Source organism: Rhodnius prolixus, unplaced genomic scaffold (genome assembly GCF_049639745.1).
Source record: "Rhodnius prolixus isolate KJV_2025 unplaced genomic scaffold, Rpr scaffold_4, whole genome shotgun sequence".
Classification (NCBI taxonomy): Eukaryota; Metazoa; Arthropoda; class Insecta; order Hemiptera; family Reduviidae; genus Rhodnius; species Rhodnius prolixus.
In genome coordinates this window covers 41,656,163-41,680,992 of record NW_027411614.1, presented here as the reverse complement: position 1 = coordinate 41,680,992, position 24,830 = coordinate 41,656,163, and the positions used below count along the sequence as shown (strand labels likewise).

The following is a 24,830-nucleotide window of genomic DNA, read 5'->3' as shown; positions in this document are numbered from 1 at the left end:
ATGATGTAAATTAATTGATGAGGATGTTACCCGCTCCTGCTGGTATAAGTGTCTCATCTCTTAGTGCCGGCAACATCAAACTGTGCAAAGGTGTAAAATACAAAATTCAATTAATTACGACAAATTAATTATTTGTGGAAATTACGCTAATAATCTAGAAATAAATTGATTACCCATCGTGTGGATGTGCAGCTCTTGCCAGAATACTAAGTACAGTTCTTTTTGTGGGCGACAATCCCGGCCTCGCGGTTAATGGCCTCTTACGTCCTGGTCTGCCAGGAGAACCTTCCCCTTCACTGCTCACACTCGCCAGAATACTTCCTGTTTGTGCAATAATCATTTAGACAGTAAGGTTGACTTTACATTTGACCATACATCAAACAATAAAAAAATAATTTAGGTTAACAGGGAGGGGATTAGCTTAGTGGTTAGCGTACTGGATTCCCACGTGGAGATACGTGGTGATTTGAATCAGCTGCTGGCCCTTAGATTTTTTCTTCTTAAGAACTTATTACATACCTCTAACCGGTGATGGACATTAGTCTGACACTGACCTGAGGCCGGCAGTGTCTGAGATGAGAGCGTGGACCTCAGACCTCAGATTTCGACGCATCTTAAATTTAAAAAAAGTAGTGGTTTTTTTTTTTACCAGAATTTTTTAACTTCTCCGGTAGTAACGTAAAGTAGTTCAGCATTCCAAGAACATTTTCATCTTCTAAGTAGATCTAGTCTAGTTGATTAATAGTACGTATAACGTGAGCAAAATAAGCAGGAATACATTGCTCTCATTTACTGGTAAATCCAAGACTGTAATGTACTATCTAAAAGATATATTGAAAAGGGGGCTTTATGAAAAGAAATCTTTAAATTTTAAACGAACAAACCTGCATTTGATTCCTCAGTGCCACCAATAGGACCTCCATTCTGCCCATCTCCATTTTCTTGACCATTCGGACCACCGCGCATGGCTGCCATTTCCCACATTTGTTCCTGACGAATATCATCATTATAATCCTGAAACAAAAATTTAATGACAGTTTACCAGAGCAGAAGAATCAGGTTTTTGCTTGTAAAGTGCTTGACTTCATTTTAGTATTTCTTAGACATTTTGCAATTAAATCGATTATTATTGAATCATTTGTTTTTCTATAGATCGAATGAAGTTTTAACAAAAATTTACAAGACGTTATAGATCCCAAATTTGTTTACAATGAAAAATTTTGAAAACTTTTAAGTCGTGTTATTCCTTTTAAACTAAGATAACTATCTTAAATCGGCTTTAAAACCAATTTTTTCAGTAATTGCATTAAATAAAGCGCATTGCACCTTCAAAGAAGAGTTGCATTTTAAAAAACAAGTTTTAAAAAAGACAAAAATATTTTCAGGCAAAATTTAGTGAACACTCGCAGTCGTCAGCACATTTTGGAAAATGATTTTTACCGGCACAAGAAATCTTCTCACTTCTGCCAAGGCGTAGGCGATTCTCGCATGTGCTTCAGCCGGCGGAGCAAAAGCTGTCACTTCTACATGCAGTTCTTCCAAAAGGTGAGAAAATTTTGGATCACCAGATCCTCTAAGTTCTTCTTCCTAAAAATAGAAGAATTTTTTAAGTTTTTTTTTTTTAAAGCGAGAGTGAGTTTAACTTGATTTATTTATTATTTGGTCCAATAATTATGAAAATAGAGATACCTTGTGACGATCTTTCATGCTCCCTCGACCTAATATAGCCATTTTGGTCATGGTTTCCTCTTGAAGCCTTTTTAAAGAATTTCCCTTGGGTCCCAGAAGTTTACCCACAAAGTTGAACTTTCATAAACAAGAAACAATTTTGTTTTATTTAAATTTTCAATAATTTTTTAATATATAATAACAAAAACTAATTGGTAATCAGAAGTTTAAATTTCAAGACATCTTCTTTGAAGTCAAGGGCTCTCTGTACAGAGGTATAATGTGAAGCGCTTCTAGAAACGTGGATATGTCGACGTAGAATACAATGAATGATCGGACGAGTTGGCTAAGACGGAAAATGAGCTGGCCTGAGCCAGCGGCTTCATCCATTACATTACGTTAAGTACAGGATAATTAGAAAAAAGAGCAGCATTAGAGGGACCCCGTAAAATTTTCCCAGGCTATAAGGTTTATAAAGCCTGTAGATACGTAGATATTCAGTTCCTGATTAGATTACAACAAGAGGATTTGGTAGGTGTTCTGACTCGGGCTCGCTTGGGTAGCCTGTTTTTATACAAAATAAGAAGGTCGGTGAGTTCTTTGTGTTGAAATTGCAATCAAGGAGCTGGCGAAAACTTTGTTTTACTATCTTGGACAATGTTCTTGATATTACTAGGTTTGTAAAGGGTGTGCACACACACAAGGGGATATTTGAGAGATTTGGAGCTCAAGTGTACCTTAAGATATTGAATACCCTGAAGCTTAGCCTCGCGTCTTACAGATACCTCAGTGATAATATTATGTAGGAAATTGTTATAATTAATTAATTTTTAGTCTTAAAGCAAATGAAGATTCCGTTCATTTCATAATTTCATAGATGAATAGATAGAAATATCATAGTTATGCGAACGAAATTAATTAATCTTGATATATCTTTCTGTGTCAGGAAAACGTTATAACTGGTTTTAAGAATGGATTCTGTGATATGAACGGGCATTACTTTAAAGGACCTCCTTTACCCGATACCTCGGCAATCCAGAAACCATTTCAAGCAATCAGAAACAGGAAGGCTGTCATAGATTCGAAATACAATCTGCAAGCAAGTGTTAAGTATCCTGGATTATTAATCAAAGAGGATAGCACTTTTTGATGTGTGGTATGGTACTTTTTGCGTCCTTTTTATTTATTGGAACTTCTCTAAATTTAATGTTCCCTATTTTTACTTTCTCTAAATTGACTATTTTCTGATTTTCTTAATTGAGTATACACTCTGTTAGGTTATGTGGAAAAATCCCCCTAAGTAGGGAAAAAAATCACAGTTAAAAATTTTTTTTTACTTATACAATATTAATTGGATTAAATGAGGCCAAAATTTCAAATTTGAAGAAAATGGCTTAACCGAAGTATTAAATCGCTAACGAAATTTTAATCGTTGGTTTTATCTGTCATATCACTCATGCTTTCAAAGATTTCGGATTTTCATCCGTCATTTAAGATTGACTCATTAGTTTAGTGTAGAGAAAATACAGAAGTCTAGGTATCTGTCCTGTTTAGGAACTTTAAGCAATCCCTCGATGGTATCGTTTTATTGTACAGCGAAACAAAGAAACATTCAGTAAAAATTCAAAAGGAAGAACCTAGTTCCCCTAGCAGACAAAGTTGTGTGTGGATTTTTATTTTATTTGTTTTGTTAAGAAAAGTGCAGATAACAGATATTATCTTGTTGCGAGGAAAGAATTCAATTCTACCGATTATTTTTTAGAGGATAATAGGTAGGATGAAAACAGGTTACTTGGATCACAGTGTTCGCTAGAGTGAATCAACATGTGATCGTTTAGGGGTTGGAGGGTTAGGCTTGATGTATAAAGTGTAACACTTTCAGTTAGTTAGAGTATATAGGGTGGTGTGGTGTGAGAGATTGGTTGCGCTACGGTGGGTGTAGGCGGATGTTTGCCCAGGGTGAGGGAGGTGTATTGTTCACATTGACGATCTCCTGGCTACATCGTGGCCGCCACTGTTGCTGCCTCTTGGTGCACCGACCTGGCCTGCCATTCCTGCCTGCTGGAGCTACTACACTGTTGCCGCACTTATTGATTGGATGGCCATCCTTCGTCCGCTACAATATACAATATACTCACCACACAAACATACACTCCCACTGAATGCTCCTACTGCCTGCCTGTAAGTGTACAACACCCTTCCCTTGACACTTAATAACATTTATGTGGCGTACGACTCTCCTGAGAATAACAATAGATTCCGGAAATATATATATATATATATATATAGAGAGAGAGAGAGAGAGAGAGAGAGACTGAGAGAGTTTCTGTGCTTCTAACGGATACAGAAATCGTCAAGGTTTGAAAATTAAATTTTAAATTTTAATTTACTATGGATTCATAAGTGAATTTTAATAATTATCCACTTTAACACCTGCTATTTCCCGTTATTAAGGGAGGAATTGGGATCGTGCCTATTTCAAGAAAGTGAGCTTTCACCGAGAATACAAGCGCCGGGTATATTTAGGAATAAAGTTTTTATAAATTACGCTGAGTAGATCGTATATTTGCTGCTTAATAATCTGAACAATGTTTTATAATTACTATTATTTCTTATATCCTACAAATGATGGCATCTCTGTAAGTTGAGGGAATACATATACTTTTTCTTTCGTAAGGTGTCTGTAGAAGATTTAGAGACGTGGATACGGTGCAGATATTAATATTCTGCAACAGACAACACAGCCTTTAAAGGCTAATTGGCTAATTTTTTAGTCCGACAGGCTCCAATAACTTTGACCAGCCATCTCCACTAGCCTAAAATTAATTTCTCTCTTGCAGCTCGTGAAATTGCTTTTATTTCGACGTTTCACCATCTGAATTGCACATTAGTTTGTTCATGTCAAAGGGGAGAGAGAGAAAAGTAAGGTAAGTCTATTTTTTCAGGCGGGCTTTACATCCAACTACCATATTAAAGTGTCGTAGACGGAGGCGACTAGCCAACGTATATGCTTGGCAAGCCTCGCCTCTAACCGTATGACTGCCAGGGAGCCTGATTGAAAGCATTAGTTTTTTGGATTTGTTAGATTTTAAAAACGATTGCAAATAGGTGAGAAAAATAAAAATGGTTGTTTTTAAAGGGTTTTCGCATTTGTCCTGACGTTTTAAATTAATGGTTTCAGTGGATGCTTTTGAACAATGTACAAATATAAATTATGTATAAACGAGAAGTACCTATAAGTAAAGCAATAAAAAAAAAAGAATGTACGTCACTTCTATAATAAAAATAATTAATAAATATGCCAAAGACGAATTTACGGACCTTAAGGTAAGTTACTTAGTACTTCTAAATTTTTAAAATTGTTTTTGCGACTTGCTTAAACTAGAATTGTTTATACGAAACCAAAACACTGCCTGGCTTCAAAACTACAAAAGGTTTTGTTTATTTTTTTCTTTTTATCTCAAAAGATTTCAATTTTTTAGCATTATTTTTAAATTATTTTATTTATGTATTTATATTTTAGATACACATAAACCATGCAAAGGAAATCATAACTCTCAAATAATCAGAAAAGGATTAAGATACTGAGAAAAAATATGCCGTGAATGTTCAATACAATTAAGATTTATTCGATCTGTTGGATGGACTTGGATAATTTACGAAGTTATGTGAACTAAGATCGTTATCTGATCTTCGTAGTTTCCACATAAACAGCTTTACATTAGACTTATCTTGATAACAACCATCTAATTCTCAATTCCTATTTGATTTCATCTTCAAAGTTTTCTTTACCATAATTATCCTGGACATTCTTATCACAAGTAAGTTACACAAGGGAAGAAAATTATTGAATAAATGATTTCTTATTAAAGAGTATGAGTGTTTGTACTAAAAAAAACTTCAGTATTGTATGAGTTAGTTTACTCTATTTAATTGCTACTGTAGAAGGAAGCTGATGTCAAAGCTCCCCGAAAATCTCACTAAAATCAATATTCATTGGGAAACAGTGGCAAAGTTCTAGGACTAACGTAAATAATAACCTTTTTGGTGACTGCTTAGAAAATTACAGAAAACTAATCTATACAATCTCATTTTGGTCCACCGTCATACTTCCAACTCGTTATTTTGGTTTATTGTTAGAACCGCAGCACATACTGAAAAAGCACTTTAGTGGAGAGGTTAACTTTCTAAGATTCCTGCTCTAATAAAGTTTCCTTACTTATACGGCTTTTCGCAATCGCTGCTGCTGTTAGGTTCAACTTTTTTCCCCATCTTCATCTCTCAGACTCTCCGATGTTCTCTTCCCATCTTCTTGATGGTTTATATCTTCTCTAGTTTTTTGCGGAACTTAACTTCAGGTCATTTCTCGGAGGACATAGGACTTTAAACTTTTACAAGATGATCGTACCATCTTAACTAACTTTCGTCAATGTTTTTACCTCTGATTTCGTTAATTTTTTTTTCTTTAAGGTAACATCATTTCTTTACAGTTCATTCTTGTATCTTTAAACATCTTTAGTAATCTAAAGATTAGTAGCCAGACCTACTCTTGTTAAGATTTTTTTGAGATTCTACATCTGTATATGAGCTCTCCTTCAATAATTAAATGATTTTTTTGTTTTCTCATTTTCTTAAAGCTGTACTTGGTGAAGCATCTTAACAGCTTCCTTAGTTTGCATGAATCTTTCCAGAATTTCCTCCTTCCTCCTTCAAAAACAAATCCAAATTCTAGAAAAATATTAATTCTTTTACATATGGTTTAGTTAACTTTCAATTCTTTTATCTTTCTTGCCACTAACATGTATACCGTTTTTTCATAATTTATTTTCATTTCTTAGAGAGTGAATTGCGTTTCAATCGTCGTTCTCAAAAAACAAAATATTGACTTAAATTTATTCTCAGTTAGTTAAACCCGTTTTTCCAGACACCGAAACCAATCCATCACTCTTTTCAGTTATATTTTATTCGATAAGGGAGTCAAGAAGGATCCCTGTTTTAGACCTTAGCGGCCTCAAATGATCTATCGCTACCCATCGCAATTTTATGTTACCTTTGGTAGAACTATGTACGCATTTTTTTTCTCTCTCTCTAGAGAGTCGGTAGATTTTTTTTTTATTAAATAAAGAAAATAGAGAATAATTCTCTATTATAAAAGTCAAATTCTTCACTTTCTACGCATTCTCTATGTCCAGCCTCATCATGAAGATGTTATCCCCATCTACAGATCACTTCTCAGGTGTAAAAACTCATATTTTACTAACAAACAGATTAGGAAACCAGTATGTCTTTTAGGTCGTAGTGGATATGGCTTATAACCACTTTTTTTATTTACTTATTAAAACTCTATTATTTTAATACTAGCAATGCCACTTAGAGTACTGAGTGCAATACAATAGTAGTAGTAATAGGTTTATAGAAACTGAACCCACCTCCCATCCAAATCTACCTTAAAATGAATTTTTCCTGAGAAAATGTTTTAAATTCAAAATTATATATCTACAAGCATATAATGAACATACTCAATTTGAAGAGGGGTATTAAATGAAAAACGTTTATGGTGGATGAAGGATTAAAATGGTTATCTTCTCTAAAAATAAAAGAATGTTTTTTAGACATCTTTGGTAAAATGTTTTTCAAGTTGTTGGCTAAAGATCAAATAAATTCAGGACAATAGCCCACACCATTTACATTTTGTGAATGAAAAATGGCACCTTTCCTTTCATGAATTATTTATCTGAGCATTTATTTACTTCTCTAGGTGCTTTGAAAAAAAGTTTGCGATCGTGACAAATTTTCCAAAGTGAGTTTTCAGTAGAAGTAGGAGCGTTCAAATATCTGAGTTGGTGAAAACTGTTTTTCACATTCTCTCCTTATATTTTTCTGCACCAATACCTCCAAAAAAGTCAAATTCTTGTGATAAAAATGTATTTATTATGGTTATTATATTATTATTACTATTATCATATCATATGATGACCAAAATATTGTTTGTGCCTTCCTCTGGTGTTACGAAGCATTACCAATTCCGGGCTACCCTCCTCCATTCTAATGTCCTCCCAAGTCATTCAAAAAAGATTATCAAATTAATCGCAAAAATTGGGAGTATTCTAAGGTATGTCCAACTTGTGATTATTACCTAGAATCTCCAAAAAAAACGCGAAGAAAAGCGGAGAGCTGGTAATAGAGATGACCACGCACTGATGCCAAACATTTCCCCGAGATATTTCAAAGATGACAAAAATTAAACCTTAAGGATGGTTCTAGAAAAGACATACGCCCCTACTATATTGGTAACTACTCACGCTCCCCTTAGGGAACCTCTGAAAAAAATTTGTGTGCCGGTAATCATATATAATCACACTCTGTGGCAATTCCAGAAAATACTTTTACTATTTCAAGCAAATGTTCAAATCACATTTTTTTTATAAAGTTAAAAGTAATCAGAAGTGACTGCAATAAGTTCTGAAAAAGTTTATCCTTTCAAAAACTAGCCAATACCTACTTAAATGTTTGATTTATGAATGAAGAGCAAGAAGTGAAGAAAATGTACTGACGTCTTACTAAAAATAGGGTATATCCAACATTTAATAATTGACGATATTTACCGCAAGAAGACTCATTTTATTTCAACTTCACGGGCATAACTTGCTATTTATAAGAGGCAGCCCTTCAGATTAGGTTACTATATCTGTTATCCTTATTTACAGCATATTCCTTTTTTTCTGACGAGAAAATCTATCCATTACCAATATACAATGGATAATAAATCAAAAATTAAGAGACTCTTTATATGATATTCTAATAACCCCTACTTTCTATTATCGCCTTGAAAATGTTTCACATTCAAAGATGGACTTCAAATTTTTGTGAGTTTCCAAAGTTAAAGAGAAAGCAATAATTTACTTTTTCAGAATATTTAGATGAAGAATTAGAGTGCAGCCGTTAAATAATTTCTAATTGGTTTAAAGATTTAGGATTTCCTTGCTTAGTTTTCTTCTCTAATTAGTATTCGTTAAGAACGTACTCATTTATTAGTAATTCAATAGTCTTAATAAAATAAACTACTAATTAGCTGATTTACTGTCGAGCTTATTAAATAAAAAACACAATCTGGTTTTGGGAAACCACATTGTGGTTCTCTTCTCTTACTGCAAATCTCTTAGTTCTAATTAACAATGATTACTTGTCTTCAATATTGTATAGTCGGGAAAAGCTTCATTATAATATAATGACGTTTTCCATTAAAGCTTGTCTTTCAATTTCCTTCAAATTCAGAAACTCGTTCATATTATATTAAATATAATTAAATTTAATTGGAGAATGTGGAAGAAAAACTTTCAAGATTCTAACTACAATTTTCAAAATTTTTCTTAAGTTTTACAAAATATTAGTTAATAAAAAAAGATTTTTGTTGGAAGCACAACATCTCAGAAACACTTCAAAATCAACTTCTTTGAAGATAATGTCAATCAAATCGATTATTTCTAGCTGAATACAGGTTTAATGCTGAATACAGGACATACAACTCGTACAATGGAGACATGTTTCCATGGATGCGATTTTCAACTCCACATATTAACATGTTTAATATCTTTTAAATTTATATAATATAGATTTTTTAACAGTAAACTTCGCAGTGAAACAGAATCGCATTTCCTCGCCCTCCGCCCCTAAGGGCCTTCAAATTAATTTTCCTTGTAGAATTTTCCAACAAGAAGTAAAGTCTTCCTATTAGTTGTTGAAAGTACTAAGTATATAAAGGCATCAGCTGGAGTGGTTTTCAAGATATACATGGATAAGTAAAAAAACTTAAATCGCCAGCCATTTTCTTCAAAATTTTCACCTAATTTAATCATTGATAATATTAATTCCTCCTCTTCTTCCTCATAACTGCCTAAATTGAATTTGAATTGCTTAAATTGAATTGGAGAAATGTTCAAAATTAAAGTTATTGAACTATAGTAATGCTATTAAGCTTAAAGATACTTGTAAAAGTCTTTTACGAGAAAATAAATGGAAAATTAATTTAACAAAGTAAAAATTTAACCCGCTGTGAACAAAACGTTATCCTCGTACCGGTTGATGGCATCTAGTTGAAATATCAAATTAGAACTTTCTGAGATTTCCTGTTTTTTATTAAAACACCAATTTGTAAAACCCATTTTTCTTGGAGTTCTTAAAACGTTTATACCCCGTGAAAACGTAAAATAGAAAATCAAGACTATCTAAATTCTTTACCTACCGAGAGATAACATAATTTAAAAAAAGAAAACAACAAGTTTCTCTTACAAGAATTTTTTTTTTTTTTTTTTTGGCCTATGCCTGTGGCCATTAGCCAACGATTCAAGAACAGTATGTTCATTACAAGAAAAGGATTTATAAAATAAACATTTACTCTATTTTAATCAAATATTTTGCAATCACACTTTCCAATTAAAATTAACTTTACTAGTGAAGAAGAATGAAGAAGTAATACAGGAGGGATAAAGTCTGCAGTTGTCATATGTCATTCCATATTGACATAGACAATTCACTGATGAAAGTTTCTTTGTTGTTGCAAAGTACAGGCTTTTAAACTGTGTTTATACATGATAATCTTTTATACAACTGATACTTATTTTATTGGTGTAAAAGGAAATGTATAATGCAGGTTCTTTTCAAGCATGAACTTATATTTAAGATTGTACTTGGAAATACGTTGTTTCTTGTAAATACTGTTTAAACCGATTATTTTGTATGAGTTAAACAGAAAATACGCCTTACCTTTGGGTGGTCCCTAACAGGGACTACAACTCTGATAGTAACTTTGATTGGTTTGTCTCTTGTGATATCTACCATTCTCCTGTTTTCAGGCCTCACATTCCGCATTTCTGTAAAAATAATTTACTTGTTAATACCTTCCTCTTTTTTTTGGAGTAATTTATAATTTTGTTTTTATCCTTATAGTGGTCCAAAGATAATGCAACATAGATGAACATTGTCATTGTTTGCAATGAAAGTTGAGGAATAAGGAAGAACAATAGACTCAGTAATATTTATATGAACAATGGATGTTTGCCAACAGTTCAGCTGGAAAATCTGGCTCATTTTGGAGCGAAGAATTTGGCAAATATATTCAAGGTAATTGAAAACATTTATTAAATGAACCATTATTTCCAGGGCACATTAAGACGTAGAATCTATGTAAAGATTTGTAAAGCTTATAAGCTATATAAGGACAAAATGAAAAGTTCTCACCTTTGCACTAAGTAGACTAGAAAATGTGGGACTAAAAGGAGACCACGAATAATGACGAGAACATTAAAATTGTCTGTTTGCAAAAGTAAGGGCAAAAAGTTTACCCTTTATTTTCTTTAATATGTATAATAAATATCCGATGTGACTTTGTCACACGTCTTTTTCTTACCGTAAATATGTAGGACTAGTACCTTAGGATTTGAACTGAAAGGATAGTTGACCTACAGTATTAAACTGTAGGCTTTATCTATAATAAAATTGGTCTGTTGAAAGAAGCGCTTCCTTGAATTTCTTAAAACCAACATGGCCTGAGAAAAAGTAACAAACGAAGGTAATTGGCCCAACCAAAAACAAAAACCTTTTGGCGACTATCTGGAAAGTTACAAAAAAATTTCCTTATCTGATATTTTTATACTCGACGTTTTGGTTAGACATTTCATAATCATAAATATGTAAGTGAAAAATTGCAATTTAATGAAAAGCACTTTAGAGGAGAGCTTAACTTCATTCCTTCCGGTGAACACCGCTTAGAATAAAAATTTGCTGGAAATTTGACATCTTTACAATATTTCCATAATGGTGAATAAGAAAGAATAAATTGTTACTCAAGTATGTAGTATGTAGTAGTAAGAATGGTAGCAAGAAGTTAGTAGGCTTACTGTAGTTTAACAGTCCTGTCATTCTGCTTGCAAGCTGCTTATATTGTATATATAACACATGGTAATGGATTATATTATACATAATCCCTTATACGTATCAAGTACGTGCGGTTGGCAGGTGGTAAGCATATGGTGGGTGCCCGCAGCGCATATATAGGTATTCAGAATCTATGCAGAAACATTAAATTAAATCGTTGTTGCCATTTTTGAGAAATGAGTAAAATTTATTTTGTAAATCGCATTATGTTTTTATCACTTTGTCTCTAATCGCTTGGAAAGCTAGCGTTTGCATTATTCCTTCTTGAAATTAATTTACATCAAAATCTGAGTGGTCTTATCTGAATAGTTGTGAATGAAAGCTAAAAGGGAGACTTTTATTCAAGAGATCCTAGTTCTAGTCAAGCGAATATCTTTAAATTTGGAACTTTAGAAAAGTATTTAATCTTCGTTTGAATTATGTAAGTAAAGTAAAGATCCGAAAATTACATTAAATTGGCACTTGAGAGGAAAGCGTAACCACTTCCTTCTACCAAAGTGAAGTTTCCTGGTTAAAGTTACAGACCATGTGATGGCAATTATTATGCCAAGTTTAAAGGAAATGACTGGAGGAAAAATTGGCAAAAACTGAAAAATCAATTCCATAATGATGTATTTCAGTTCAATAACTTTTATTTCCAAAACTTTTCCAGAAAACGTCATCTTAGAACCTTTTTAGGGTAGGGACGGTTAAGGTTCCCTTTTAAGGGTAATTTAGTGAATGGGAAGATCTATCACTATAACTGAAGATCATTTCAGTTGCTGAAAATCCTAATTTAAGATAATAGTGATTTTTCATAAATTACACATAATTTTATTTAACCTGTTTACATAAAGCTTTTTTAATTTTTTTTTTTTTTTTCAGCGAAATTCATTTAGGAACAGTTTTAAGAAGGGTTGGTGAAGGCGACATTACAAATCATTGGTTCTGTGTTAAAGCCAATTTATGTTCATTAAAAATTAGAAGTTTCAAGAAACGTGAGAATTTATGTAAGAGAAAATCTATTTCTTTTTCAAACTTTTTTTTCCCCATACAATAAATAATAATTCATAATAATATAGATATTTGAATTTATGAGTTTGTCTAAACATTTAAAAATAAATAAAATGCCCCTAGTGACTGTAAATTAAGGGCTGTTTTGATCTGACAGCTGTTGAAAGGCCATCTAAATATTGACAATGAACTGTTAACACCCCCTCGTCACGGCATTCCCTGCCAGGCACTTAGCTGCTATCTCTGCTGACGTCCGACACGCGAAACTAGAAACTCAGGTGTTCACAGTATTCCATGCGCCGTTAGCCCTTTTCCAACCACTATTGCCTTCCAACACTATTGCCTCCCCTCTGTGTGCACACTTTTCTGATTTTTTATTACTCTTCATATTTCTGCTTTGTTTGGACCCGTTTTGTCTTCTTTAGTTCCTAACATTCTTTTTAACAGTAATTTCGCGTGACACCAACAATTGGAAAGTTAGTTGGTGTTTCTGTGTTTGTCTGTATGGTACTTGGAAAGATTCTTTTTTATACTGTCTTCTTTATAAGGAAATTGAGTTACAGTCGGAAAATAAAAACCAATCAGAAGAAGTAGAAAAAGCTTCTATCTCTCATTTTGCCAATTAAGTAGAACCACTTCATTCAATAAAACTTTGATTATTCCATTTTAAATTTCCTACAGATTGTGTACTTGGTTTTTGCTTAATAGGAGGAAGTATTTATTGCAAATTGCCGATTATCTAGTCGGAATTTCCACCAGAAATACAGTAGTTGTCTGACAATAGAATACTCTTAAGAGTGTGACAAGGTAGCGTTATCTAGTGGGATTGCTTACCCTAATAGTTGCATAAGTCAACTAAAAACTTCAGGAAGCTTTATGTAGTGTGAATTATCCAAATCCAGGATAATCGGACTGTTAGTAAGTGTTCCCACTGGGACGCCAATAGCATTAAGGGAATTATCTTCTTCCTTCTTCATTTTCTTCCTGCTTCGCTAGGTACGGATACTACTGATACCCAATACTAGAAGAGAGGATCTTTGTTTTGATATAAAACAAGACTTTCCGATTGGAAAATCACATAAAGTGTTAAAATATGGCAGTTACTTTATTTTGATTGCTACCAGTTTTCAAGATTTGAGAAACCCTACTACATCCATGTTTATGTGGGTCTGCAGATAAATCAGAAACAAAAGATTGTTTTTTTTTTAATGTGATATTGGTTTTACGGAACAAAATTGGTTATAGGACAAAAACGATCTTTCGTAATGGATTTTAAATTTTAATATTTGGATTCGCCCCAATAATTCACTTTCAGGCTAAAAACCTAAATTATAAAATTCTGAAACTTCACTGAATCAATTATAAAGTTCGTTGGTTTCATCGGTTCTAATAAAAGTAAATTTGAGCGTATTCTGTTCGATCCAGTGCGCTCTAGATAAAATCATTAATCTTCCAATAAAATCTAACTGGCTTTTTGCAAGTGAGTTAGCCAGGAAATTAATGTAAATATCCTTTAGGAAGGTTTTACAATTCGGGCAGTCCAGATGAGTGCTCTGTTCCCAGATAAATTGAATTCTGAGATTAAACGGTTCTCTCCCTCTGCTTTGTTCTGGCACACTGGCTTAAATAAATGTGGGATTTGTACATCTGGAACAATTGTAATTTTTTTCTTGCTGTCTAAGGATAATCCTTTGTAATTTATTCACCTTGAAGGCCAAAATTGTACTGAAGCATCCATTTATAAAGCTTTCACCTCTTCAAAAATCTTACGAAATTATTTTTTTCAGATGAAATAAATTTAGACAGCCCAGAGGTATCAAAATTTAATCTATTTCAAAATAATTTTACATTATTTATAAACAAAAATTAAAATCTTAACATAAACATGATCTGATTAATTAGGTGTTGAAAACTCCTATTTCCCAGCAAATATTATATTATTGCAATGACACATTGGAAAAAAGAAAGAAAAGTTTCAGGACGCAAAAAATAATTTGTCTTCCCTTTTTTCAGACGAGAATTCAATCCCCTGAGAATTCTCCCGGAAAAAAAACAATTCGTAGGAATAGGTTACTATTAGAAGTAATGGGCGTTTAGATGGTTAATATTCGAACGTTTAAGTAAAATCTTAACAAAATTCGCTTCTAACCATAAAATTAGAACGACAAAAACCAAAACGTAATATCAAATTTGCACATTCCACATTTTAAGTTACTCAGTAATAGCTGAGTTCAGGCGATCTCAGAATATGTATTTCCAGTCAAAATTCAATTTCAATTCAGTTAATATCTTCTCTCACCAACAGTAAGAGAAATGAAAAGAAATAGCTTCAGAATCTGGTTTCATGTATTTTTTTGTGAAAATCCAACAACTTCAGAAGATTCACCTGAAGCGCAGGAGAAAGTAATAGATCAGTTCTGCCTAGGGTCTACTTCCAATATTATGTGTTATTTTTTTTAATTTCTGATTAAAATATACTAAAATATATTCAAAACACGTAATTTGTAAAAGAACACCCCGAAATAAGCATATGTTTTCCAAACACATTTTCTCGAAAACTTTTTAGATTACATTTCTTGATGTGTAATATTGCAACAGCAGTAAGTTTATATGATGGTGATGTACTTTATTATACTTTATCAAAATTTGACCAGTTTTCTCATAATCTTAAGAAAAGTAATACTAGACTGGAGAATGTAGGTCATCCAAGTTTTATTTAGGTAATAAAGAACTGAAAAAACAAACTTTCTGGCGCTGCTTTGTAGGAAAGGCGTTCTCACTGTTGTGGTAAACTAAGTGCTTGAGTTGGGTGCAGAATTCTACTGTGTGTTTCCTGTATTGCTGAAGAGCAGGTACTTCCATGGCCTCGTACTCATAACGGTTACCTAATAGGATTTCTTAGGACCTCTACTCACCCTTATAGACTAGTTCACTGCTTAGTATTTGCTACATATACCCGGACCAGTGTTTAACCCATTTTTTTTTTTTGTCTTCATTACTTTTTTATAACTAATTTTATTTAACGCAACATTTATTTCCTTGATTTATACACGTTATTGAATTATTTATAAATTGTTTTATATGCAAGCGGTATATTTGTTTTTGTACTTGTATTGTAGATAGATGTTTTAAATATTTAATGTTAGATTTAATGGATAGAAAGCTGCTCAAGAGAATTTGTTGGATTCACGTTATACCAGATCTTTTTTCTTTCAAAAACTGATTTTGAGAACGTGTACAAGTTACACGTTCAAAAAGATCCTTAAGCGCAAGCTAGGGAAGTTGCGGATAGATGAGATGACAATTGAATTCCAAGTTAGGAAGGAAATGCCAGCATATCTAGGTATAATTACACTCTAGAGAAAAAAAGTGAACCGGCTATCAGAATTAAATCTAAAAAAGAATCAGTTCAGTTACTTTTCTATACTGATGAAGTTTCGTTATTGATCTAACATTCAAAGTAGTCTTAATTTTAACATCGTTTAATCATGTGGATGGGACTAAAATCATCAAAAACATCAATAGATTAACTACAGAGCAAGTCACGACTTTATCAATGCCTCTTTTTTAAAAATATGATTCGATTTTCTTTCTGATCCCCTATGTCGTATCGCTTGAAAATCATGTAGAACTTGCATTTCTTCAAATGTTTTAATAAAACACTCAAGCCAAAACGAAAAAAAAATCTTAAAAGAAATACTAAAAAACATCTGTCCAAAGCGTTATAAACAAAGACCATGTCATGACTCTTATCTGGATTTATTTTACTGTAGTCTCCTCTTGAAACACTACTGAATTTAATATATTGCAAAATTTCATAGGTTGAAGAGAGACGCGTAACAGAAAATCTGAATATCAAGATATTTTGAAGTTTTATATACCTACATTCAGATAAATACTACAGCTTATGTGTGAAATTCTTTTCAATAAACTTTTTCTCTGTTAAAAAAATAAAAATTCAAGATGACACCAAGTCTTTAGAATGGTTAAGCTCTAAAAAAAAGTCTGCAAGCTCGTTTAGTGAGAAAGGTAATTTTACGTATTTTCAAAATATTACTTGTCACAATATGGAACAAACTTTATTTGACGATTCTAAAGGCTATAATGTAATATCTTTGAGGCTGTAACAAAGTCCACCATGAGAATGTTTAAACAGCTACAGCTTGAATTACGATCGAAATGAACTAATCATAACTTACGTAAAGGATTTAATTTGTAAAGCCCTCTCAGTTCTAAAGATTCCTTATCTGTTTCGCGGCCGGCCTAGAAAAATTGCCATCCCCGTTTTAGAACATAGTACAATCTTCCCTCTTTATACAAATTTAGCAAATATCATATTTGTTTACACAAAATATTTTCGATTTTTTTTTAAATACAAACAGACATAACTTTGGATTGTTGCTTTTATGAGCTTCTTGATTGTGGTGATCTGGAGTTTGAATGTCACCTATTAATGTATGTAGTAGCCATCTAATTTCTAGTAAAAATTCGCAGGTTGGAGAAAAAAAGTTTCTTTATAATATAATTATTAAGAATTCCTTTTTTCTTGGCAAGTAAAGAAGAAAGAGAACATAAAACACGATTGATTCTATTATGTCACCATCATGCTAATCTTACAGGACGGAAGAGAAGTTCAAGTTTATCCTAAACTAATTTGTAAGCTTTCCAATCTTTAAACAGCTCTTTAGGCTAATTTCCCTGACTATTTACTGTTGATTCTGTTCATATTATTCTTCAAATTATAACCTCCATTTGGTCTCAAAACTTAATTTTATTTTCGCATATCACAATATTATAATGACCGATTGACGATCCAAGTATCACTATACTACAACGTAATTTCCCAACCACACACTACATATTTAATAACATTGGTTACTTTTTGCTCTTTAGGTGTCCCGTTGGAGTAATTGACTTGAAGAATTCCAATAATGTTGAATTTATTTCAAACACCATCAGATGCATGGAGTAACATAGTTTGGTCACTAAATTCTTGTTAAAGAATGGAAGCATTGATTTAATGGTACCGTGGACAATACTCATCTGTGTTCTCTCCCTTCCGAGAACTGAAGACATATAAACACCTACACAGGATTTCCAGGGTATTAAGGTAATTATTTTTTATTTATGTACTTGTTATACTTCACTTCGTTTTCAGCTTAATGATATTCTGTGTTTTGATTTAGTTCTCATAATGCTATTATTTTTACTTTCATTTATTACTTATATTTCAATTTTATAAAATTTTCTTCCATTTTATGGCGAGGCAGATCATTCTTAAGGAACCTTAGTCTGCAAAGATAGCGAAGGCTATTAAAACTAAAAAATAATAATTAGAGGGAAGGGATTAGCTATGCGGTTAGCGTACTAGATTCCCACGCGGAGATCCCTGGATTCGAATCCAGCTGCTGGCCCTTAGATTTTCTCTTCAAAGGAGCTTCTTACAGCTCACTGTCCGTTAATGGACAGTGTTGTCTGTAACGAGAGAACACAGTCCGGAGGCCGCCAGTTTTATTTGAAATTTATTTGAGAAAGTCACTTTGATTTGAAATGTTTCTAGGAAAAAAATTGGAGGTTCCCTGGGAGCTGCCTTATATACCACTTCAGAATAATTTATTTTTTCAACACCTATATAAAACGATTAATATAAAAAGCGGATTGAAATCAGAGAAAAAAAAATCGCGAACACATTTTACAAATAGAGTTTTTTTTAACAATTTCCCGAAAAAAGCCATTTGGACCAGCCACTTTTCAAGGACCCTGTGGTTATCCAGTTTAAATAGCTCAATAGCCCTGTTACTAGCGTGTCTAACATTACTAAACACAAGATCTGCAGTTCTTAATTAATGTGGGCAATAGTTTTCATTTTGCCGAGTTCGTACTCACTCTAACTACCACAATCAATCTACAGTACAAGAAATGTGCATGGATTGAAACGTTGACTTGCAAGAAAACAACATTGAGTGTGACATTATCTTGTTTAAAATCTTGCTTCACGGACTACCTACATTCTTTGGAAGAAGTTTATCAACGAAATCTGTCGGAGTAGTCATGTTCCCTTGTAATTAGAAGAAATAAATTAATTTTTACGATATTACTGATGATATCCCAGAACATAGTTACTCACTGGCATATTTATTATACAATAATGTAGATAAGTTTTCGCGTACATCACTACCCTTCTTGCCGAAAAGTGGTGTTGGCGCTATCGCGTTGTACATATAACCAAGTGTGCTACTTTAAATATTCAATAACGAGTGCTGCTCCCAGAGGATACAGAGAGCCGCTCCATTCTCTTCTGTGCTAATGTCCAACTAATGGCAATGCAGCTATAAAATATTATAATTAGGTATGAACAAGAAGTATGTAGTAATAGCCTAGTGAAGCTAAGTTAAAGTAGGCTGTGCTACCGAAGCACAGGGATACGCTTTGAGAGTGACGTCGGTCGGGACATAACGCTCCCCTGCCTGCCATTCTTAACTTAGCGTCGCCTCTCGCTTCCTCTACTTAACCTTGCATTATAACATTCTTGCCTTTTAATATTAATTGATATTAATATTAAATTAGCACTTAGTATTTAGTACTAAGCAACCGCTCCATTTTCAGACCGGCTCTTAAGCAACAACTAACACAATTTTTGTCTTAGTTCTTAGGCTAATTATTTCAGAAATTCATAGTTTAAATACATTTGTTTTACTTTCATAAACTATTCATAAAGAAAAATATTGCGATCAGTCGTGGTTTTGTCTGATAGTGGTTAGCAAACTCATAAACTGATAAACTGCTAGTAGTTCGGGAACTTGGATTGCCTTCGCTGATGACGAAGTAACTAATTTTTAATAATTTTATATTAAAGAAAGAAAGGGTATAAACCCTAGCATTACTACAGAGAAAAACGGATGGCTCCTTAATGGCAGAGAAACCTGGATTGTTGGGTTATTGGATGGAACATATACAAAACCATTTGCATTTTTCATTGAATATGAACTGAGTTGAAAATTTGATCAAAGAGAATGTACGAAAACAACATATTTATAGAAACAAAATAAACTTCCAACTTTATAGGAAGTGCTTTTTTAAAAAAGAAGGAGAACAAGTAGTGGAGTTTGCACGCAAATAATGGAAAATAAGAAAAGTGGCGTCTAATCCTTCGGAAGTAGTAACTGAAACTCTACTTTAGATAAGAGTTAGGGCAGTACCACTGGTACTTATACTGTCTTCGGCGGAAGGCAAAGAAAGTGCACCACAGATCAGCTGATATCCCGCTGAAGCTACTTTTTATCCGAATTAGCGTGCATATTTAATTGTAATTAATGAAAAAAACTTTGCATGCTGCGACATAATAAAATCAAAGATCTAAATGTGGGCCTAACCTAAGTACTTATGGAACAAGGCCTAGTCCCTTGCCCAACGAGATTATCTAGATAGGCTTCATAGCGAACCTAAATTTGTCAACATCACGTTGAGAGAACTCACAATGAAAAGAAGCGATCATCCCGTGCACTTGCCACATCACCCGATTAATTTTGGGAAAAAATGAGTTTGTTGCTTAAAAACTGGTCTTCCTTAACAAAAATTAAGATGAATTTTCTTCTAGCGTTGAATCATCCTGAACGCTCCTTATCTACAATGCTAAAAGCAACCACAGCTGCTGCTTAACCTGTCTTTTCTAATATCTAAATACAGATTCTCAAACTGATCAAAATTCCCTTAATGATTGATTTTCTCAGCAAACTGTGTCGTTGAAAATTAGCCGCTTTGCTAAGCATGAAAGTATTTATAGCTTTTGAACTTTTGACCCTGATATACCTGGTTTGTGTATATGTGCTTGAAACACATACAACAGATGGTTGCATTTATTTTATATAATTAATAATTTTTGAGGATCTACTTTGTCCAAATAGTTTTTAACTATCCACTCTCTACTAACTAGTTCCTACTAACTAACGATACGAAGAAAGAATGATTGTGACGTAATAAAAAAAAAATCTAGGAAATTTTATAGTTACTACCCAGGTGCAATGGTTTACAAGCTTTAGTTTTTATTGGTGGTTTTCTGCTTTATGTTTTGTATTTATACTTGTACAAATTAAATGCATAAAATTTTAAATTAAACATAAATTAAAACTGTTGCAAGGTTTATTCGAAATGCAAGCTTTTGCAGCAGAAGGAAAAGTTTGCAATGGACAATCTTATACAAAAGATATAAAGGTATTAATGAAGGGCATAACGCCACCTGACTTTTTCTCACATTGTCGTGGATGTCGTTTCTTTTATTAGGACCTAATGATGAATGCAATTGATAGTTTCCAAAATAAGATAGAATTTTCAGTTAATGTATTCATCAAAAGATGTTTTGTCTTAGAGCGATCGTCTATGGCTGCGAGCGACAAAGTGAAGCTTAAAAAATGAAAAATTTAACCAACACAATTCACTTTACAAATAAAGTATAAAATATTTTAGCACCTGGAAATGAAAGAAAAAGTGTACTTATAGATTTAGGGTTAGGCTCGGTCAGTCCACTGGAATCAGGGGTGAGGAATAAAGAGCAGAGATGAGGTCAAGTCTTTAGAATTTATTAAGTTAGAAGTAATAATAGAAACAGCAATTCCGAAACTCGCTGAATAATTTATATATATATTTATATTTATGAAATGTTATTTTAGTATTTACAAACCCGGGCTGTGTCAAGCTATGATTAGTTGATTTAAAAATGAAACTAAAAGAAGCAAAAGAGAATGGTGAAATAGAGAAAAACGTTTTCCAGAAAATCTTCTATAGAATGGTGATGAAGTCTGATTGAAGTGTTTAATGCACTGATAAGAACTCTTTTTTGAGGGGATTATAGACTTGTAAACAACTAGTGTTTGGTAACTCTGTTATAGACTCGTAAATAAACTGATTTTCTGTTGTAGTCTTGTCGTTGAATGCTATCTCCGTCAAAAATATCAGCTGCGAGCGCCTCTTCGCTTTCTACTTCTTGAATACAAACTAGCTGAGGGAGAGCAGAAAATTAGGGGTTGTTTCTATTTCTTGAGCAGGTCACTTCTTTTTACCTTTCTGTCTTTCCATCAAACGGTAATGAGGGCAGAGGCTCAAGGATCTTCTTTAACTAGTACGTTTGGCGCTGATCAGTATCTATAATCTTGTAGCTTTACATCATTACGGGAGTTTCGCAGGAACTTATTAGTAAAGGCTCCTGGAGGAGGCCAAGTTCCATTAGTTAGATTGTAGCACCTTTAAAGTAGAATAAAAGTACATAAACACCCATCACCACAATCCTCCGCAGCCACTCTTAAATACTTTTTTTTTCATGCTAGTAAGTTTTAAATAAGTTCTTACGTATTTCTGCCATTACCCTGTGCATGGCAACTCCATGTTCTTTTACGGTAAGACAATTAAGACTATCTATTTAATTGGTCTAAGGGATCTGAGAGAAGCTGATTTTATACCATTTCCTTCTCGAAGTAGCCGAATCTTCAGCTAAATACGAATTTTTTTCATAATACAGGATACAAGCAGGACTAAGAAAACAGAGAGCTTTTAGAGGCGCGGAAAAAGAGAGTATGTTAGGTTTTGGATGCGTTAGGTCTTAGAAGGCTTGATTTGTTTGATTCACAATCGTGGTATTGTTTTTATCTTTTTTAATGTATGAGAAATTTATGATTGTGTTTTCTATCCGCTTTGCTGAACTGAACGTATATAGCCGGTCTGAAAAAATAGAAATACTTTAATTTTATTTCCCTAAAAGGAGAGTAACAAGAAAAATCTGTGAGCGCGTTTAAATCAAATTTCGATTAAATTAAGAAAAAATCTAAACTGCAACAGCTTATCTGAGCAATTTAGCAGGAAGTGTATCTTACAGAAATGTACAGTAATTCTGGGCAATCAGTCTTCTCAATGTTCACTGGAATTTAGCCAAATCATGAACTACCATATTCCTTTTTTCCTCTCAAATATTTAATCTTTCCCACAAGTGTGTAATTCCTTTTTAACATTATCATCTTTTAAAAAATTATACACATAGCTTTTCTTATTCTTCATACCACATTAAACATATTAATATATTATATTAATATGTTAATTAATTATATACCATGAACATATTAAAAAATTATTTTACATGTTCTTCTTTTTTAAAAATACCTTTTTTTCTATTTAATTAGAAGAGATAGTATTAATCTAAGAGATTTGGTAATGCAGTAAATATTGTGTTATTTAAGATACCCAAATATGTTCACTAAGCAAGAAGAAGTTATTGAACAGTCAGAAGAATCTTTTAATCGTCCTAATAGAATGTAGGTTAAACTATTTTTGCTCCTCAGGGGTCTTTTTTGTTTATAGAATGTAAGGCCTGTGAATGTTAGTATGTTGATCGTGATAAGCTAGAGCTAGCCAGTGTTCTAAAGAACGAAGAAGAAGCAAACCTAAGAAGACACAAAAATCCACACACAAACACCAATTCGTAAAAACCACTGTATCGGATTCCAGGTCACACCTCAGAACGGTGAGAACTCAAAATAGAGTCTACAATATCTTCTCTGGTTAGTAGAGTAGAGGTAATTATTCAAGTGTAAAGAAAAAGTAACTACAGATTTGAATAAAGAAAATTGTTCGAACTACACACTGTACAACACTTATTATTACAAATATTACCTGGCCTCTGTGTTTGAGTATTGGCATGATTGGAATTGTAGCGGTTATCATCATCTCCACTCTGCACTATATCCATATCTGTCATTTTCTGAAACAATATGTCTGTTATTCAATATTTTGTAAGAATAATTAAATAACATATCTAAAGTTAGATAAGAAGCCCGGGAGAAAACAGTTTTGAAAATAATTTTTTTACGGAAGGTTCAAGGCCACATTTACTTAAGTATTTATGTTAACATTCATGAAGAAATGTGTATCGGTCGCAGAAAAGGAAGTTAATAAAAAGCTATGTTAATTTATTCGTTAAGATTCAGAAAAACATATAGTGGAAAAACAGTGCAATAGAAATTGTATCATATTTAGGTGAACTTTTTTGGGGGGGTCAATTTTATTTTATTTCTTTTTTGTATTATTTTTCTCATTTAACGAAGAAGAACAAAGGATTTTCCTGAAGGTGTTATTTTATGTTGGTTAGAAGAAATTATATTGTGTACTTTAAGGAAAATTTTATTCTTTGAATAACAAACAATTCATGCAGAAATATCGCCCACACTAGGTTGCTTCTAACGCCCCTACAGACTACAATTACAAAAGATTTATTTATAGTAAGCATTGTTTTAATGTTAATAATCCCCGTTTACTTTGAGAATGTTGCTGAAAGTAAATTAACATTTAAATGAAAAGTACAATATTATGCACCATTATATAAAAAACTTATAACCCTTATTTTAAACTACTAAAAGAAAATGTTCTTTAATTATTTTTTTTTTCTTTCTCCAGAGCCACTTTTTACCGGTGATATGATGGCAAAGTCAACATTTATGAATTATAAAAGGTATATAAATGATGCAAGGGGAGTGAGAGGCCCATCAAGATATTTCTTTGTGCAGAGATGGAATAAAATATCAGCCTCTCCTTTCATTCATTTCGCAACTAACACATTTTGTTATTAGTGTTATTACTTTACCTCTTCATTCCTTATTAGATTCTCTAATAATTGTATTTCTGAGAGGAAATAAGAATTTAAGTGTAGTCTTATTAGCCAGCATTAAAGATATACGCTTTGATTATTTTGGTAATTTTAAAGTTAAAAAGGTGTAGCTGGATTAACTTTGGCTCTCTGTGCTGATGTTTTTCCCTTTATTTTCGTGTCAACTATTTTTATTTGCTGGGACTATCCTGCTATTCTATCTACTTAAGTGTTGGCCGATGAAGTAGAATTCCAAGAGCGGTTCGTTATGCATGTCTGGGTGATATCTGGTAAATATCTTGTATACAACACCTAGCGGTTATACACAGAGGTGCAGGGTACAGTAGGGGCTGTACATGGGTTTAGATAGAGCTTTTAGGCTCTATAAGTAATTACTTATGGCCATCGTACGACATAAAAGTACATCCACCTTCTGGACTCTGCTAGCCAAGGCAAGTGAACCTCCTACGCGAAGTGCCAACAGTAACTGACTTTGGTTTTAACCCAAATCAGGCTGATTGATACGTCAATCTAATTGATGCCATTTTACAGGGGTTTGTCGGTCCAGAAAAAACTTCAGTTTGACACATAATTTCTAAAACCCACTTTT

The 24,830-nt window shown here is 32.9% G+C and overlaps 1 protein-coding gene across 3 annotated transcripts in view; it reads right to left on the bottom strand.

Annotated features, from left to right (window-relative positions):
- The window catches only part of LOC141455765 (KH domain-containing, RNA-binding, signal transduction-associated protein 2-like), a 39,601-nt gene that overhangs the window by 8,890 nt on the left and 5,881 nt on the right, over positions 1-24,830 (bottom strand). For 2 of the 3 annotated variants that reach the window (XM_074131124.1, XM_074131126.1), the window contains exons 3-9: positions 23,251-23,338; positions 10,432-10,538; positions 1,690-1,806; positions 1,441-1,587; positions 885-1,014; positions 174-321; positions 31-80 (exon numbers count right to left, since the gene is read on the bottom strand). In XM_074131124.1, coding sequence (XP_073987225.1) covers positions 31-80; positions 174-321; positions 885-1,014; positions 1,441-1,587; positions 1,690-1,806; positions 10,432-10,538; positions 23,251-23,338 — 787 coding nt within the window. The remainder of the gene's footprint in view (positions 1-30; positions 81-173; positions 322-884; positions 1,015-1,440; positions 1,588-1,689; positions 1,807-10,431; positions 10,539-23,250; positions 23,339-24,830) is intronic. The other variant, XM_074131125.1, reaches the window with a different exon arrangement.